This window comes from Prinia subflava, chromosome 12, assembly GCF_021018805.1.
Source record: "Prinia subflava isolate CZ2003 ecotype Zambia chromosome 12, Cam_Psub_1.2, whole genome shotgun sequence".
Lineage (NCBI taxonomy): Eukaryota > Metazoa > Chordata > Aves > Passeriformes > Cisticolidae > Prinia > Prinia subflava.
In genome coordinates, this window is record NC_086258.1 from 17,783,252 (window position 1) to 17,802,552 (window position 19,301).

At 49.1% G+C, this 19,301-nt stretch overlaps 2 protein-coding genes across 11 annotated transcripts in view; one reads left to right on the forward strand and one right to left on the reverse strand.

Moving 5' to 3' along the window:
- LOC134556854 (uncharacterized) overlaps positions 1 to 19,301 on the forward strand; it is a 96,237-nt gene that overhangs the window by 26,499 nt on the left and 50,437 nt on the right. The gene's annotated exons all lie outside the window — the stretch shown is intronic.
- On the reverse strand, positions 6,628 to 17,707 carry LOC134557048 (urotensin-2 receptor-like). 2 transcript variants are annotated; one of them, XM_063409664.1, is made up of 3 exons: positions 13,456 to 17,707; positions 10,171 to 11,087; positions 6,628 to 10,059 (listed from the first exon to the last, which is right to left on the reverse strand). In XM_063409664.1, exons 2-3 carry the CDS (start codon positions 10,945 to 10,947, stop codon positions 9,799 to 9,801), a joined length of 1,038 nt encoding a protein of 345 aa, XP_063265734.1. In that variant the 5' UTR covers positions 10,948 to 11,087; positions 13,456 to 17,707; the 3' UTR covers positions 6,628 to 9,798. The 2 variants fall into 2 exon arrangements, with proteins under 2 accessions (XP_063265734.1, XP_063265733.1); XM_063409663.1 differs by having other exon boundaries at positions 6,629 to 11,087; positions 13,456 to 17,706.

Sequence of the window (19,301 nt, forward strand, 5' to 3'; positions counted from 1 at the left end):
AAGAGGTATGGGACATACTGTTGTTTCATGCATTGATCTCAGTGGACTTCAGGATGAAAAATGAATTTTTTTGAGCATTTCTTTACCAACAGGAATGCAGCAATACCAGTTCAAGGCCCAGACCTGGGAATGGAGCTCACCTTCCCTCAGGAGAGGCGAGGGGACACCCTGCCACAGAGCTGCTCCTGTTTGGAGCTAAGCAGTTTGAGAGTGGAGCTGTTCTGGAGGAGTTTGCCAGCCCCCAGGAGACACCTCCACAGCCCTTCTCCATCCTGGTCTGGCAGACTGCTACCCCAAACTGCAAACCCCCTTCCCTCTGTATACACCACCTTGTTGCTCTGTTTCTCAGGTGTGTGGAGAGATTTGGTCGCTCTGAGGTCCCCAGGTATTTTGCAATGTGCTGAGCTTCAGCACAGCACACCCAGGAGCTCAGAGGCTTGTGTGGAAAAGCCCCATAAAGACAATTTCTGCAGTTTTTTTAATCCTACAAAGCCAGTTTTCAGGTGCAGCTTGCTGGATGGGCTGTGGGTGCTGTGCATAACTCAGGCTCCCAAAGCTGCACATTCAGCAGCTTCTCTGAGGAGAAATAACTGCACTTAACTAATCCTGGGTCATCTGAGTTGCCTGCTTTCCTGACTTATGCCTTTCCTGCAAACTGATAGCTGATCCTTTTGGGCAGCATTTTTACGTGTCACTGATGGATTTACCTGACCAGTCAGAGAAGCTCTAAATATGCCAGTGCAGCTCTTCCCTAAGCACATATCCAGAGATATCCAGTCTTTTCACAGCAGGGCAGAAAAGCTGCTTTATTACTCAATGGAAAAAAGAAAAAAAAAGGAAAAAAAGGAAAAAAAAGGATATTTGCTGCAATGACTGGAGGCAGCTGCATAACCTGGCTGAGGAAGGGCAGAGCCATCTCACAGAGGGGGTAACAAGCACAGGGTGAGCTCTGTTCTGTTACAGAGACGTGTCCTGTCCCTTCCCTGCTCAGGAACAAGGATGGGGGCATCTGATGGCAGGGCACCAGCTTTGTACAGGATTAAAGCCTCTCTGTAAATACCTCTGCTTTCACCATTAGCAGCTGAAGTTTGTTGTTTGTGTCACACTGCTTTTGAAGTCACTGTTTGTGGCCCACTGTACTGAAAACATCTGCACAGGCTTTGCAAGGAGTTCTCAGTGTCCTGGGGAATTTATGTCCTAAATAGAGGAGAGGGACAAAACTGGAGGAAAGAAAAGGCAGGTTAGTGATGAGAATCTCAAACACAGAAAATCTCAAACACAGAAAAATTGTCTGGCCTGGGTTCACATGAAAGGCTGTGTTGAAGCCAGTTTCACCAAAATTTCTCCTGTTTCAGCCAAGTGTCTTCAGCACATCTCCATTGCTGCCCTCCATGCCAAGGGGATGTGGATTTCCTCACGTGGGAAGGGTACAATAACCACCTCCTGCTCCTGAGAAGGGTGTTTTGTTCTTCAGGTGTTGGGATATAAGTTAGGCTTTTACTTTCATCACCTTTGAGAAGGTTCTTTTCCTCCAAAGAAATGTTTAAAGCAGATATTTGTGACTCTTAAGCTACGCAAGATCATCCTCAATCACTGCAGACCTGTGTCTGGGTGCCTGTGGGTTTCTCTTTTTGGTGAAGGATTCTAATATCCTGGGGTTCCTGCAGGGTGGGAAAAGGAGCTTTTATGTCTCTGCTGGCTGAGCACAGCTCCATGCACTGCAGTCACTTTGTCCTTTAACCTGGGCAGGGGGTCTGAGGGTAGGATGGAGCCCAGCTGGGCACAGACGTGCCCAACCTCCCTGGGCAAGGAAACCATAAAGAACAACCTCAGTGGGGTCTGCATGAGTGTCCAAAATCCTGCAGCTACTGGCTGTTTTCTCTCAGGTGTCATTGAGTTTCTGCTCCATCCATTGATCAGGGATGGCATCAATTAAAGCTCCTCCCTTGCTGCAGTGCAGGAGTGTGGCAGAATTCAGTGCCTCAGGATTTGTTCTGGTGCAGGCTGGCCCAACAGCAGCTTTTTCCAGACACAGTTTTCAAAGCAAGGAAGAAGTTTTAGGCAGCAGAAAGCAAATCAAGGCCCAGCAGCTTACAAAAATGTTTTCTTCCTTAATTAGCTAAACTAAATCTTAATCAGCCCACCAGTTAGCTTGATAAATGCCCAAAGGGAAACTGCTTTTGCTATTTTTGGTCCATCACAAAGAAGCCAGGGATGATGTTCTAATGAAGCCAGATGGCCAAAGCTGCTGTACTGAAACCCAGCCATGGAGGAGGAGGAGGCTGGAACAGCACAAGCTGCCCTTAAAGAGAGGAAATTTAACATTCTCTGATACTCCAGAGAGTGGGAAATTTTGGAAATTCCACCTCACTTCACATGGTTATGGATGTGGTTTTTATTAAAGGTTTACTTTTAGTTTTGTTTTTTATTGGAGTAGTAAGTTTCTTTTTTATATTGTGATGGGTTTTTGAACTATGAAGGGATGAATGCTTGTTGGTTTTTTTAGGAGATTTGTAACAGTAATTATGAATTTATTTTGTAGCTATAAGGTAGTTTTTTAAACTTTTGTGAGAGTACTTATGGGTGTTACTAAATTTCAATTACTTGATTAAAATGTCTGAGCCTATTTGCTTTGTAATGTCAACAGAGAAATCATCCTCCCTTCTGCCAGCAGAGACACAGGTGCTGACAAAGTTTCTCCTCCTCCTCCTCCTCCTCCTCCTCCTCCTCCTCCTTCCTCCACCACAGATTCTGGTGTGATGGGATGGGTCTCACTCTTGAATACATCAAGTCCTAGTAAATGGAGGACTTTGTCATTCATGGAATCACTTAATATCTTCACTGTTACTCATGTGGGCAGCTGAAATGCAGATTTCCTGGACTCAGAGGGTAAAAAATGTTTGGGGTCTTTTTGGTTTTGAGTTTGGGGTTTGTTTTTAGCATAAACGGGTACAACTGCATTGACTCCAGTGGGAACAAACCTACTTTTATTGTTTAGAGGCTTGCAGCTTTTCCTTGGAAATCTTAATTTGCATGAAACAAGAAATTAATAGCTCAGCTGAAAACTTAAGATAGACAGACTCTGTGCAAATTAAATATGTATTTCCTTCAGAAATCTCAGCCTGAATGCGTCAGTCCCGGGCTCCCTGTGTAGTTTGGCCCATGTTCCTCACATTCAGACTTTCTTTTCCTTGGGCTACCTGCACATTTCAGCCAATGCCAGCTGCTCCTGCCTTGCTCCTCTCTGGGTTGTGCAAAGTGTTGCCAAACTACCTGAGAGTTTGTTCCTGCCTGGAGTTCAGCGTTGATGCTGCTCTGAGGAGCTGGGATCCAGCATCTCCCAGTGGAGTGGCAGGAATGGAGAACCCCTGGTCCCCAGGGAGGGGGTCAGAGGCTGCTGGAGCTGCTGGCACCCCATGCCTTGTGCTCAGAACTGAGCTCTCTGCTCTGGATCCTGAAGGAATCTCTCCTCTGAGGGCACCAGAGGAGACTCACAGACTCACATAAACATTTTGCAGTTCACATAAATATGGAGCAACTCAGTTTGTGGAATGTTTGCAGGTAATGAATTAATTATGTTACACTCTCCTTTGAGCAGCAAGCCATAAACTAAACCAAACAATCAGCAGGAGGCTTTGCTGTCTGTGTTTCCTGTTGTGCTTCAAATAAACACAAACACAGAAAAAGCCAAAGTGCACTTCTGCTGCCCAGTGTGCTCAGACATGGGCACCAAATTCAGTATGGAAAGGAAAACCTTGGAAGAAGTGTGGCTAATTTAATTCCCAAAGCATGTGGGTACCTGTTGCCACTAGGGTATCAATAAAACCTCCCTCCTTTTAAGTTTTTTTTTCCCCCTTTGTGAAATAGTGATTAAGAATTAGAAACCTTTGTCATAATATTTGATTCTCATGTTCATAGGGATCAAAGAATTTCCTTACTGATGCTCACATCTCACCCCTGGCATTGCCTTTCTTTCCCACAAGGATTAATTTAGTTTGAGGATCTGTCCACTGGTGGGTGCACCCTTTGTGCTGCCTTTGGCACAACTGAAAATAAAAATAAATCTTGGGTGTTTTGTGGCTGGAACTGCAGCTGATGACAATGAATTAATTGTTATGAGTTCTCCAGGATGTCTGTGAAAGGGAGATGCCAGAGTTGTCCAGGGGTGGTTGTACCAGTCAGAGCTGGTGTGGCAAATCCTGTCCTGCCTGCTCCTGTGCCAGGGGATGTTCCACTCTATCACTGAGGCAGGGTAGTCCACTGATTTTTGTCATATATTTACACTTAGTGTGCTATTTTATCATCTTCCTAGACAGCTTTAAACTAATAACAGCAGCTGCTTGACATGTAATCAAAGCTAGGAACAATTGAAATTATGCATGCTTGAGTGGTTTGGTCTTTGAAACACAAATTGTGATATTTACACTTTCTCTTTTGGCAAAAACATGTGCTTTTCTTGCAGACAGATGGCTCTGCTGGTGATAAATGTTTGGGAAGAGTGGATTTAGCAGCAAGCCTTCAGTGTGCAGAGAAAACTCTGACTTTTTGACAGGTGGATCCCCTGATCTTTGAGTATGGTGGTGGGGTATTTGTTCCTGGGAAACCAGAATAAAAGTGAGCTGCTTTGTTATTACCAGCAATGGATTTATCTGCTGCTCAGCTTTCATTCAGAGATGTGGGATTTTGGTCTTTTTTCTGCAATGTTTGTAGGGAATTTTCATTTTTACTGCACTGAAGAATTGGGAGTCAGCAAAAAATCACCTGGTTTTGCTCTGCCTTGCCCTTTCCAGCCCACTTTCAAATACCCCTCTATATTCTGGCAGCATAATTCATTCTCTGCTCTCCCTCTGTCTCCTTGATCACCTTGATTCCACCACACTTCTGATGTGCCTGGATCAGCATCCTCAGCTGAAAAACAGGTCAAAGCAGGACTTGCAGATAAAATACTGATTTTGGAGGTGCAAAAGTGCTCAGAATCATTTAGAACTGACACTGTTTTTCCAGGATATGGCAGCAAATAAATGGCAAAGATGCTCAATCAGAGCTGGCCTGGCTCCAGGAGTGCATAGGACAACAATATTCAGAGTGCCCAGATGTCACTTTAAAGCAAAGCTGCCAAGAACAAGGCAGGGTCTGATATTTTTCTTTCAATGAACTCATCACTGTTGCACTGGAGAGACAGCTGGAGTTTGATCTGGGGAGGGAGCCTTGGCTGTGTGGAGATCTCAAGATTTAATTGGGCACTTTGAGAAAGAAAAATCCCAGACCAGCCAGTCTGAGTGTGCTGCTCAGATGTGGCTGGGGCAGATCATGTCAGTGGAGACATCCTGGTGTGGCAGCCCTGGCAAGAGGAAGGTTTTTTCTGGGCAGCTCTGCCAAGGGCTGGATTTGCTCTCCAACCTCTGCTCAGTCTTTGGCCTCTCCTTTTAATGTCTTGAAGCAAACACTGAATTGAGACATTTCTGAGCACACAGCCCAGAAAATTGGAAAGGGATCATCTGACAATCTGGAAATGGTCACCCCCTGGCCCTGTGGGGCAATCACTGAGCTGGTGACCAAGAGCTAAAGTGCTCCTTAAGTCTCACCTTCTCACCCAGCCAGCCTGGCCCATCCTGAGCTGTAGTGAACGAAAATGTGCATAATCCTGCCCAGATCCTCTCTGGGAGCTTGTGCTGAGGTTTTTTGGGTGCTTGGAGGCTGAATAGCTCCTGGACTGGCCGTGTCCCAGTGGGTGAGGTGGGACACTCACAGGAGGAGAGGGTGGCCTGGCACTCACTGGGCTGCAGGAGCAAGGAGGGGGCTCAGACTGGGCCTGGGTTTGAGCTTAAATCAGGCTCCATCAGCAGCTGAGGAGGGGGTTTGTGCCTGGGATTGCTGTGGCACGTGAGAATTGGGCAGGGGGTGCCAGTTTGGTGGGTGCCACCCTGTCCAGGCAGGGTTTGGACGGAGGGATGCACAGCTGCTCTCTGCTTTCCTACTTGGACCACAGAACTTTTGTAAGAGTCCTGTGGTTCGAACAAAATGGAAAAAAGGCTTTTTAAAATTAAGTGTAAGCAAACTGATGGGTAAAGCTTCACCCTGAAGTGAGAAATTGTGCTGTCTTGCCTCCTAAAGGCTGAAACAAGACAATTCAGAATTTGGAAAAAGGAGAAATAAAAGAATTTCCAGAAGGATTCTTAAATTTCTGAGTGGATTTGCAAATCGTTTGGGTAAACATAGACGTCATCCTTTTCTGGCAAAGACCACATCCAGCTGAGAACACTGCCTGGCCCCAGCTGTACTTTGCTGCCTGTTTCAGCCACCAGAGTGGGTACCTGGCCTTTCCTAGCTGTAAGATCCTTGCCCTGACCCTTTTGGAAAACTTTGGAGATTTTATAATTTATAACTTTGGAATACTTTCATTGAGTTTTGAGACACTGTTAATGCTTCCTGGCTTAAATGGGCAAAAAATTTGGTGTTTTGGATTTTACTGTCTGGAGTACAACTGGAGTTGATTCCAGTTTATGGGGCATAAAACACCTCAGAGATGGGGGACTTAAGGATTTAGGATGATGAAAGAACTCCTGGCTTTACCCCACGGGGGAAAACTAACAAACAGAGTCAGCTCTGAGCTATGCAAGCCCACACATATACACACTTCTCTTTCACACCAATTTCAGATTTTATTTATGCAAAGGACTGCTCTTGGGTCTTTGACTGATGATAGGTTTGTGCAAGGAGGAATAAATAGGGCACAGTAATTTTGTAGCTATCATTAAACACACAATTAATCTGTGTCTTGGAGGAGGCAGTTCCTTCCTTGGCTCTCACTGCTGCTCCTGCTCCCCTGTTAATATTCAGCAGGCTCCTGGGGCTGAGCTGCTCTTTGATTTCAGGCAGAGAACAGTCCCTGGGGTTACCTGAGCATGGCTGGTGCCCTGTGAAGCCAGTTTGGGATGCAGGGCTGGGACTCAGCTGCTTGGGAAATGCTCAGAGCCTTGCTTGTACCTGCAGGCTTGGAATAATCTTCCCTTACTGCTGCATGAGCTGAGTGCTGAAGAATGTGAGTGTTTGAAGGAGCAAAAACCAACTAAAGCCTGGGGTGGGAAGGGAAAGGCTTGAATGAAACATTTCATCATTCAGAGATGACCCAGCACTGACAGAAGCATCTCCCACAGCCAGGCCCTGACCCGGGGCTGTCTTTTCTCTTGGCTTTGTTGTGCTGATTTGACAAACACAGCACAAACCCCTGCTGAGACAGCACAAGCTTCAAGGAGAAGGGAAACTGTGCAGCCCAGGGCTGAGGCTGTGTGTCCTTCCAGGAAAACAGGGAATGCCAGCTCCTTTCCCTGGACGTCTGGCACGGCCTTGTGCCTTCAACACTGCTGCTTTCAGGGTTCTCCCTGCACTGACAGAGCCATGAAAGGAGTTTTGCAATGCTTTTCTGTGAGATGGATTGCTTGGGGAGGGTTTGGAGAAGAGAATCAGAGCAGAGCTGTTGAGGGTGAGGGGGTCAGACTGAATAATTGAAGGCAGATCTGCTCCAATATCTTTCAGTAGCTTCTGCACTGTCTGCATGGGTGTGTGACACCTGGATGAGCTGAGATTTGCAAACCCCCTGTCACTTTGGCTGTCTGATTTTAGGCAAGATGGACAGTGCTTTCTAAAGGCTCAGGCTGCAGTGGCTTTCCTTCACAACCATGGGAACTGCTCATCCTGAGCTTGTCAGGTTCTTCCTGAGCAAGGAGAAGCTAAAACTGCCATTTGAAAGGAAAAAAAAAAAAAAAAAAAAAAAGGAGGTTAAACTTTACATTCTGACTCATGAAAAGCACCTGACTACGTAAGTGGAAAATGAGGTCAGGAAATTAGATTGGATATTAGGAAACATTCCTCCATGAAGGGGTGGTCAGGCATTGGAACAGGCTGCCCCAGGAGGTGTGGAACCACCACCCTTGGATCCTTGGAAGTGTTCCAAATGTGTGTGTGTGGCACTGGGGAACACGTGGTGAACGAGGGGGTGCTGGGGTGATGGCAGGACTTGTTCTTGAAGGTCTCTTCCAATCTTCATGATTCCATAACAAACCTCTTCATCCACGGGCTCCCCTCACAGAGGGCTGAAGGTGCTTTTCTCTCTCTGATGAGCTTTCACTAATGTCTCCAAGCTGAGAGGGTCTGGAAGCTCACAACTACTGCCAGCAGAGGAAATGGCCAAATACATGGTATTCCTGCTCTTCTGGAATCAGGAAGGGGCTGATCCTGGAGTGGGACTTGCTGTGCTGCACGCAGGGTGCAGGGAAAGCAGCCTGCCCCAGGACCACTGCTGCTGGGGGGTGTGGAGGGGCTGGGAACACAGCAAGACCCCACCAGTTCCTGCAGCAGTTCACCAGCAGAACTGCAGGCACCAGAGCCCTCTCTCCTGGTATGAACCTTCCCCCATTCATAACAAACTTCAAGCCCATGAGTGGAAGAGACAACGACTTGTCCAAGTGTATCCCCAAGGGAGGCTGCATGCAGAGCTTGCCCTGTCCCCACGAGCAGTGACCATTTAAACCCCTTGAAGGGGAATAGATGGTTAAATCCCGAGTTCAGGCTCAGTCTGAGCAAACAGAGCTCACTGCCAGAGGGATTTCACACTGCAGTTCTGAGTTTGCTGCTCAACATTCATTTGGTTCTAATTCTGTGCCTTGGTTGTGTTGGCATTGCATCCTCATATCCGTGCTAAGGATAAGCAGGGCTGCTGCACGCAGATCACTCCTGTAGGGATGTTGGCAGCAGCCCATGGAAGGGACTTTCAGACTCACTGGGGAAGTGCCAGACATCACAGATTATATATTTATACAAATGATGCCCTAGCATTGGTGAAAGTCAGGGCAGGCAATGAATTCTTGGTGTAGGCAGGACTATGTTTTTGTAGCAGAAAGGCAAAAAATCACTTTTGATGAAGGGAACAAATTTTCTCCCTAACCAAGAACCAGCACTTTTATAATTGGGAGTATTAAGCACTTCAGAGAACATTGTTTTGCCTGGGGATAATCACATCTCCTCAAACCCCTCCTGTCCCTCTGTCCTTTCCTCCTGGACCTGGTGGTGGAGATCTGGTGCTTCAGGCTGGATGTTGCAGCTTGCCAGTGGATGTCCTGAGGACAGCAACATCAGAGGTTCCCAATTCCTCCTTGGAGGAGGGCAGAGGGTGGATATTCTTGCCCAGGACAGATGATGCTGCTCCACGTGGGTGTTTGTGGTCAGTGTGAGTGGAGAATCCAGCCCAGTGCATACACAGGAGCGCAGAATAAATGTGAATATGACCCAAATCAGGACAAGCTACCCTGGATATGCCTCACCCACATTGTCCTATCCCAAATGCAAACTGTATGGCATGTCACAAACATCAGCTGCTTTTTCTTTATTTTGTTGCCTTCAGTCCTCATACAACTACAAATTTAGCACTACTATTAAAGAAAAAAAGAGCAAACTACAGCCATTCATGGGGTAACATAATTTTAAAGGTTGTGAGACAGCTGATACTATTAAAAATCACGGCCCTGTCATGGGCTTTCATTATTGATGGCTACTTGAGGAGACATATGCTATAAAATATAAAGATAAAAAGTGAAAGGCTATTTAGATAGATGTTCAGCTGAGTGCTGCTAGCATCAAATCAGTGGCACTGGAGAAATGGGAAGAGACACACAGCACAGCCTCTGGACTAAATGTGTGAGCACATTCTGGGCCTGCCAAGGCTGCTCCTGCACAATGGACACTTTAAATCAAAGCAACGCTGAAGTCAATATTGATTGTTCTTGGAGATATATTTTACCTTCAGGCACTGCTGTTTCCCAGGGGGGCGTGAGCAAGGACGTAAGTCTCTGTGCAGTGCTGGCTGCTCGTGGACAGGGATCTCCCTGAAATCCTCTGGAAACGATTCCTCCTCTGGAAGTACCCGCTGCTGCTGCTGAGGGACCGCTGCCTGTTCTTCAGGTACTCCCGGTAATTTTTGGTGAGCAGGGTGTAGAGGAAGGGGTTGATGCAGCTGTTGCTGTAGGTCAGGCAGGTTGTCAGGTAATTAATGTTCTTCATCACCTTGGGAGATAAAGGGAAGGACTCATAATACTGGAAGAGGAGCTGCCATATCCAGAAAGGCAAGAAGCAAGCCCAGAAGACCAGCACTATGGTGAAGATTAAATAGAGTACCTTCTGGTTGGGCAGCCTCTTGGTCTGCTTGAAGGAGGCAGTCTGTGACACCCAGTAAATCCTGGCCAGGCGGATGTAAAGGTAGCCAATGACCACCCCCGGGCCCACGATGCTGGTGCCAAAGAGGATGGTGAGATAGACTTTGTAGGACAGCTTGCTCCAGGTGGGCAGGCAGATGCTTTTGTTGTCCCTTTGCACCAGCTGGATCATGATGAGCATGGGCAGGGTGAGCAGCAGGGACACCAGCCAGATGGCCACAGCGATGGCCTTGCGGTAGCTCTTGGACCTCTTCACCGTGTCCAGGGGCTTCAGCACGGCGAAGTAACGCTCCGTGCTCATGACTGTGAGGGTGAAGATGCTGGCGTGCATGGTGAGGAAGTCCAGGCTGAACAGGATGCGGCAGCCAACGTCCCCAAAGTACCACTTCTGAATGAAGTAGGTGCCAACGATGAAGGGGATGGTGAGGAGGTAGAGCAGGTCGGCCAGGGCCAGGTTGATGATGTAGATGTACATGGAGGCAGAGGATCGCAGGTAGTGGCACATCACCAGCAGGGTGTAGACGTTGCCTGTCACCCCAACCACGCACATGAGCGACAGGATGGCCCCGATGGTGCAGATGGCAATCATGTCCTCCGTGGCACTGGCTGCCCACGCGCCGTCCCCGGTGGCATTGGCCGAGACGTTGGGCCTGATCCTGAATGCATTATCCTCACCCAGGTCTGTCACCGTGTAGGGGGTGGCAGAGAAGTGGCTCTCCAGCTCGTCAGCCAGGGACATCCTCCTGGGTTTAAATGCCAGAAGCTTTGCTCACGCCACAGGGCTCTGAGGGGGCTCTTTCTGCTCCGACAAACGCGGCTGCTGGGAGATGCTGAACCATTTCTTAGAGTGTCTCATCCAGGGACCATCTGCATGCTCCACTAGAGGAAAGACATCAAAAACAACATGTTAGAAATCTGCCAGAGCAACACAAAAGATCATTTACCTGTCCCTGAGCACATATCTGCGCTGCCTGAATTTAGCAAAGGTCTTCAGCACTGAGGCCACTCTTGAAGGGCTCGTGCTCTCATTACAAGAGAGCATTACCGCCCAGCTGAGAGGTGTGTCCATGGAAAAGAGACAAAAAAGGTGGTGTGGATCACTAGAACCACTCAGTGCAGTCCTTAGTTTGGGGTTGGAGGAAATAAAAATCCTTCTTAAATTCACAACAGTGATTTACAGAGCTATCACAAGATTGCTTAAACCTCTTTGCTACATTCTTAACCCCGAAGGAGCGGAAGGCCCCTAAAAAGGGAAAACAAACTTTAGATTTATCATTTGCAGCCAAATTGTCTGTTCTGTGTTAGTGATGCATTCAAAGTCCTGTCCAGCATTCCTGCAGTGTTTTCACAGAGCAGCTTCCCTTGAATGAGAAGCTCCTCCTCTGTCCTGCAGTTTCAAACAGTATTCGAGTGATGGAGAAAAAGGCACTTTATAAAGCAAAGTGTAGTTTCCCTGTGGGATTTCTATGTTTGTAAACACAGGGTTTTTCATGCTGTCTGTCCAGTGTGATACCAGAGATGTCCATGTGTCTGTAAAACAGAACTATTTCAGCCAGAGCTGGGTGTGAACTGCCTGAACAGCCTTGAGCAGTGAGGTGTGAGGCAACCCTGAACGTGGGAGCTTCTGCTCAGCTCAGACTCAGCTAACACATCTAGAGCCAGCAAATCAGGAGTGTGTTGCTTTGAATTCATTCTGAGTGTAGGCAAATGGAGAGCAAACCTACCTCAGAGAAATGCTGAAGATGTAGCTAAAATGCCCAGATTTTAAGGCCTACCAAAAGCCTGTGCCATCCTAAAGGTCACTGCATACAGAAGTGCATTTGCACTGTGTGTTTTACAGCACTCAGACTGTCTCTTTTCCTTTGGAAAATGCTGAAGGGGAGGGGTGCTGGACTGCCTGGTCCTTGTAGGGCTCAGCAGGCAAAGATTCCCCTCTGCCTTGCTCCAATGGGCAGGTTGGATTTGTTTAATCCTGGGAATTTGCAGCTTTTCCCAGTTAGGTGTCCCTTTCCCTCCTCACCAGCTCTGACTCCTTTGCCTCTTTCCTCCCACTGTCTCCTTGGCAGGAGGATTACAGTCCCAGGCCCTCCCCTGCTGCCCTTGTCCCCTGTCAGTGACCTCTGTGGCACCTGAGGATGGACAGTTTTCATCCTCTCCCCATTAGCACCTGCTGAGCATGACGGGTGCTACAGAGCTGTCATAAAAAACTCTGCATAAGAGAATACAATCCAGTGCAGAGGGAGGTTTTCCCTCACTTAGCAATTGGGATAGAAGTGCAAAAAAACCCAGAGAAACACACAGAGCCCATTTCCCACCCCAGTCCCTGAGTACAGGAGAGAGATGAGCGTGGTTCTGCAGTGCTCCTTCAGGACAGTGCTGCTCTGGGCTGGTCCCCAGCAGCTTCACCAGCACCAAGATCCATTTCTTGGACCTTGCAACCCCAAATCTGCCTGGTCCTGCTGCTGCTGTGCTGTGCAGTGCCCTCCTGCTGCAGGGCAGGGGTAGCCAGTCTGTCCTGCTCCCTTTTATCGATGTTGGTGTCCGAGCTGTGCTGGCAGTGAACGTGACTCCCGTGAAGGGACACAGCTGCTCCAGGAGCTGTGGCTGCTCCTCTGCCTCACAATCAGCAGCACCCTCGGTCAGAAATGAAAGCTCTGCATGGGATGCTCCAGCTGAGCCCGGAGCTGGTCCCACAAGCAGCTCTCAGCTCAGTGTGCTGGTGATAGCTCATTTTCAGGAGAATATTTCCATGGTTCAGGTGCTGCCTCCTTGCAGCTGCCTCACTTGGTGTCCCAGAGACTTATAGCAGGTTTGTGCCATGCTGGTGCCTGTCTGTGCAGCTCCTTGGAGTGACAGCTCCTGCTGGAGACAGCCGAGCCCACGGCATCTCCCTGCTCTGCTCCTCTTCTGCTGAACCTGCCTTTTGCTCCATTCATAAAATTCCCACAGCACTGATTCCATTCAGACACTTTGCCCATCTCCAGACAGAGCTAGAAGAGGAAAATTAAGCCAAGTGGGGAGCCCTTACATGATTTTAAAGTTCCCATCATTGCTGCTGTCGTACACAAACACACACTCACACACATGCACACACAATAGAGAGCTTGTTATTCCAAGCAGCCATTCAAGCATCTTACAGTCCAGCGATTCTCCCAGCCAATCTTGCCTTTCCCTCGACAGTATCATCCCACAGGAGTACCATGCATATTTACAGCTGTAAACAGAAATTAATTTCTCCTGCTCAAACCTTGCTCTTAAATCCGGCAGATGAAGTTTCCTACAAGAAAGAAAATTAAAAAAAAAAAAAAAAATCTAGCTAGTAGTAGATCAAAGCTGAAACTTAAAGAAAGAAAACCAGAAAAAGAGGGGGAAAAATAGAAAGGAGAGAATCCTTCTTCACGGGCAGAGAGTGAGGTCCCGGTGCTCGGTCGCATCTGGAGCGCAGGGGCAGGGAGGGAGCGTGCTGCCAAGCCAAGTATGTTTGAAATCTGGGCGCTCTCAGTACTCACATTCCCCTCCCTCCACTCGTGCCGGCTATTTTTGCTCCCCGGTGACGTTAGGCATAGCGTGGCTTTGACTGCAGCCGGCGGAGAGCTTGTTTAAAGAAGCAGGGTTTGATAACCGTGCCCTGCCCAGCCGCAGCCCCTGCCCTGCGCTGGGGATGAGACAGGCTCGGGTGGTTCCATCGCAGGAGCGCTGAAAGGCAAAGCATCCCCCCGTCACCGCACGGGAGAGGGAGAATTCCCAAATTCCGAAATTCCGAAATTCCTGACGCTGCCCGAGCACAGCCAGCACGGCCGGGGAAGGAGAGAGGGCCAGGGAGGGTTAAAATCCTGCGGGAGGGTCAAATTCCTGCGGGAGGGTGGGCTGCCCAGGAAACAGCAGAGCCCCTGGATCTGGAGATCAGTTCCAAAGCGAAGCCGAAGTTTATTTGGGTTGGATGGCGTGCTAAGAGATGAATCTGTGCAGTGGGATCACACACCACAGCATCTGAGACATTTCAGGTTGGCAGTAACAAAATATTACCTGAGTTGTTTGGGGGTTGGGTGTTTCCCTTTCCGCTGATACTCAAACACCGAGCGAGATCAACCCAGCACCTTGAAACAGAGCAGCGTTTGGATGGGCTGGGAAATGCTGAAGCTGAGCTCTGGATGGTTTTGTGAGCAGCTGAACGTGGTGCACACACTGAGATTGCTTTTTCTCCCAGATTCCTGCTTTGTCTCTGTGGCCTGCAGTGTTAGTGCCAGGGGGAGTGAGGAGCACTCACCTGTGGCAGGTGTCTCCTGCAGGACACAGGAGTGTGAGATGCCTGCCAGGCCCATTGCCCGCTTCACTGGCTCGCACTGGGCACCCACAGTGGGCAGGTGATGCATCCCAGCTCCAGGGAGAAACCAGCACCTGGCACAGCAGCTGGCCCTGGCACATCCATCCTGCAGCGCTGCTCTGAGTGCTCTTCCCTCCTCTGCCTCTTTCCCTGGATGCTCATATCACTGCTTCTGTGCTCCCAACCTTCTGCACTCTGCAGTCTGGGTGCCTGGAGGTGCATCTTGTGTCTGAGGTCTTGTCCTCCTGCAGTGGGAGCCCAGTTTGGCTCCAGCTGCCCAGGGTGGCCGTGGTAGCACCTGGACAGCTTGGTGAGCTCTGACTGTGCCTCCCCACAGTGGGGCAGCTGGTGGGCAAAGCAGGGCCCTGCTCAGGGACAGGCTTTCGAGAGGGGTGAGGGCTTAGCTTAAGAGCAAATCCATGTGGAAGCTGGATTTTGCAGTAAAAATAGATCTTATATTAGCAGCTCTAACAAGGGTTGGCTGAGAAACCCCAGCTTGAACGCTCTCAAATGTACATGTTTTGCTCTGACTTTGCATTTTGTGTTTGGCCTCTGGAAATCTTTGGAGAAGCGTGGGATGGGAGCTGCTTCTCAGGCTGTCTTCTGAGGGAAACCCAACTTCTCCCTGCCTGGAGTGTGACTCCAGGGAGCAGGAACAGCCCCCAGGTGAGCACTGAGAGTGAAGCCATTGGCAAAGCGCTTAATTTGCTCCCACTGGGAGTGAGGAGATCACTGATGTGGCAGTGCCCTCCTCCCAGGCAGAGCAAGGACAACCTGCTGCTGTCCTTGAATCCCTTTCCTGCTGCCTGCATGTGGCCCAAAGGGCTGGGGAGTGCTGGGATGCCATGGGGACGTGGGTGCCTCTGCTCAGCACCTCCAGCACATGGTAGGTGTGTCCAGGTGTCTGTCCACCCACTTACACTGGAGCTGCCACACTCCTGCCACTCCTCTGTCCCCAAAGGGCCACTCGAGTTGGTGTTGACCCATCCCAGGGAAAGGAAGGAGCTGTGGGATGGAGGAAGGGTAATCCATCTGGGTAATCCATCAGTTTTCCGGGCCTGTGGATTCCAATTTGATCCTTCCTTTTGTGGCACTTAAAACTTTCAAAAAACATTAAACTGGTGATTAAACTTTTCAGGAAATCTCAGTGCCCATGGGGCTGCCATTGGGGGAAGCTGGGCTCCCAGATGTCTGTGTCCTGCTGCAGTCATTAGAGGAGAAGTGGCTGGGAGCAGTGTTTCACAGCCCTGGCTCAAAAGGGCTGTTGGTGGTGGTAGTTTTGCTGCTTCTCTTCACTTTATTTCCTCATCTTTAGAGCAGGGATCACTGTGCTCACTCATCTCCCAGTGCTCTGAGTTTCAGGGGTTTTAATGTTTGTCTGATGCTGTCAGAGCTGCAGACAGGGGTGGCAGCCCCTGTAATCTTGTGAAACAGGAGCAGGAGCTGCACAGTCAATCCTGGGTGAAGATAGGAGTCCTCTAAAATATGTAACAGGTCTGTTTAATCATTCAGACAACACCCACTGCTGCAGGGCTGGAGTTCTGCACAGGAGCCTCCTGAAGTTACTGCACAGGCAATAACCATATTTATTCTATTAAATACAGGGCAAAAGAGACTCACTCTCCCCTTTGATGTGAGGATTTATGCCAGTGCTATGTGAATTTAATTGTGTTTGGTTACTCATTCAAACCTCATGGAAGGAGTAGAATTTCTAGTGTGTCTTGAACTGAGTGGTGCCCTCCCAGCTGTGCCCTCCCAGCTGTGCCCTCCCAGCTGTGCCCTCCCAGCTGTGCCCTCCCAGCTGTGCCCTCCCAGCTGTCTGCTGCCTTTGCAGGTCTCTGCCAGGCCCTTTGGCATATTCCACTTTTTCTGGGGCAGTTTTGAGTCCAAATTTTCCAGCAGCCAAGGGCTTCTTTGTGCTCCAAGCAGGACATATAATTTTGACTACATATCACATTTTAAAAATCTAATAAGGGCTGCTCCTTCCTTCTGTGAAAAAAATCTGTAAAAATGCAGCAAAAATTGATAAAAGAAAAGAATCTCATGAATGTGTCTGCATTCTTGGTCTGGGTCAGATCTAGAAACGTGTGCAGGCTCAGGATAAGGTGTGATTCCTGTTTGCCTGGCTTGGTTTACTCAACTCCAGACCCTGTAACACCCACAGGCAATCACAGTCCAACATCCATCTTTGGAGTGTCCACTGCCTGTGCTCTTGTGGTCACACAGAAATTCAGATCAGCTCTTGAGAATCTGTCCTGACTTTGGGATCAGCCCAGAGGACAGCAAGGATTTGCAGTGTTGTGCTGAGCTCAAGTCCTGCTGAAGATCTGCTTCAGGAACACACAGGAATTGCAGCAGCTCCTGAGGAGGAGCATTGGTGAGACCTGGCAGTCCCCTGGTCATCTCTTGTTCCAAGGAAAGCTGCATTTAAATCCCTCTGTTCCAGCACTCATGGTCTTGGACACATGCAAATGTGATATTCAAATTCCCAGCTGGTCCCCAGATGTTTTCTCCACTCTTCCCACTGTCTGTCCCCACCAGTGGAAGAGCCACTCAAACTCAGCCCACGCATTTGGAGACTTCACTGAGGCTTTTTGAATTTTGGTCTCCTTTCTTCCTGTTTTTTTTGGAATGTGAGACTCCAGTTGTCCTTCTGGAGTCAGTATGGCTTTGCACTTGGCTGCTTTGTGTGGAAGTGAAACTCTGGGGGCTGAAATCTCCAGTTTGCTTTCCCTCATCCAGGATCCCTTACAGAGAAGCTTCCCTCTCACAAATGTCTATCAAGGAACCTCTTCAGGGACAAGATTTGGGCTGGGTAATATGTCACATTTTCCTCTCTGCCAGTTAAAACCTGGTCATCTCTTTGTCAACAATTTTTGAGTGCTGGGGTAAAGGCACAGACAAATGTTACTGAATTTTCTTTATTGCAAAGCATTAGAGATCAACAACAACAAAAATCCCAGCAAAATTCTCCAGGAAATCCATCAAATCATCATCAGAAGCCATGGGGAGTACAGACAAACTGACACACACCTTCCATGGGCCAAAAGCTGTTGCTAAACCGGAGACAAAAGCCTTTTTGCCATTATTTTGCATCCCAGATACCCTGTGCAGCACCTCTGTGCTCTGCTCTGCCTGGTGCTGACCACACCATTCCTTTGCAGTTTGGTTCCATGTTCTCAGCCTCTCCTCCCCTGTTCAGCTGAGCAGCTGCCCTGTTCCCTCCTGGGACACTATTCTGTATTTCTCAGCCTGGTTCCTCATAGCTGGGAATGAGAAGATTTAGGAAAGTGCCCTGGGGCCAGAAGAGTGCTAGGAAAAGGTCAGGCTCCATAATTTCCAGCTCAAGCCCCTGCTGCTGATCCGAGGTGTTTTCTCAGCATGGAGGGCAGCACACATCCTCAGCCTGGCAGCAAAGATTTCTGCTGGAGCTCTCAAAACCCTCTCACAGGAGACAAGAGATGAAGTGTGAAAAGTTGTCTGGCAGTGCATAAAGAGCAGCAAATGTCACTGCCTTGAGTTGGTGCCACTGTGGACTCGGTGGTGGCATTTGCCATCCTGCACACAGTGGGGTGGGGCTGGGAGGAGCTGGGGACGGTGACAGCTGGTGCTGGTGTGGGCCACCTCTCTGGAGCGGCAGATGCTGAATCAAATGCTCCTTTAAAAAGCTGCTTTCCTACAATAAATCACACTCCCACATAATTTATGTCCTTGCTCACTTGGATGGGTAACTTCCATTCCCAGTGGTGGTGGCTCAGTGCTGACTTCCAGTGCCTGTCTTCACTTCTCTGAGGAGACAGTAGAGGAGACAGTAAAGTCCTTTTTTCCCCCTTGTGGCAGTGTCACCAAACTGAGCCAGAGTCCTCCTGATGCTGTGTCAGCCCCTCTGGGGCTGCAGCCCCTCTCTGCTCTGCTCCGTGTTCCCTTGAGTCTTTCAGGGCATCAGAAGCACCCAGCCCCTGCCAGCGAGTGGTGCCAGGGGCAGTTTGGGGGTCACCGAGCAGGGGCAGGGCTGTGCCCCCCTCCAAAAGCCATCCCAGCATGGCTGGGCTGTACAGAGGGGATGTCCCTGGCCATGGACAGCCCCAGCTGATCCAGCTGCCTGTCCCCTGGCCAGGGCTTTGTCCCCGTGGCTCAGTGTGTGGCATGTGGGGCCATCACAGTCACACAGGTTGGGTCAGGCTGGAAAGGACCACTGTGGCTCATCTAGTGCCACCTCCCTGCTCCAGCAGGGCCACTCCAGAGCTCAGGGCATAGGATTGTGTCCAGGCTCTGGAATTTCTCCAGTGAGGGAGACTCTATAGCCTCTCTGGCCAATCCAGTGCTTGGTCACTGCACAGGGAGGTTCTTCCCCATGTCCAAGTGAGGTTTCTGCCTGTTCCTCTTGTGCCATTGCTGGGCCACAGGCAGCAGAGCCTGGTGCCTGCTCTGAGTCTGTGGGTGTAGAAGAAAGGATTACAGGCAACCTCATCCCTGGTAAGTCACAGTTGTAATAATTACCTGAGAAGAGGAGCAGCCTTGACTAATAAAGATTAGTGTGTTAAAAGGGGTGGGTCAGTTCATTAGGGGAGGACCTGGAGCAAGAGGACCCCTGAGGAAGAAGGAACAATCCAGAGAAACAAAAATGAGAATGAAACAAGGAAGAGAGGTGCTGCTGTAGATGTGCTGTGAGGTCAGTGTGCGTCTGGTGGAGTTAGAGGCTGCAGTCATAGTTGAGGTAGGTAAAAACCTGTGGTCAGAGGTGGCAAAGAAATACTTGCAGTCATATT

What these genes read in the sequence shown, in the direction of transcription:
- LOC134557048 (XM_063409663.1), bottom strand. Translation starts at nt 10,947, where the DNA reads ATGTCCCTGGCTGACGAGCTGGAGAGCCACTTCTCTGCCACCCCCTAC.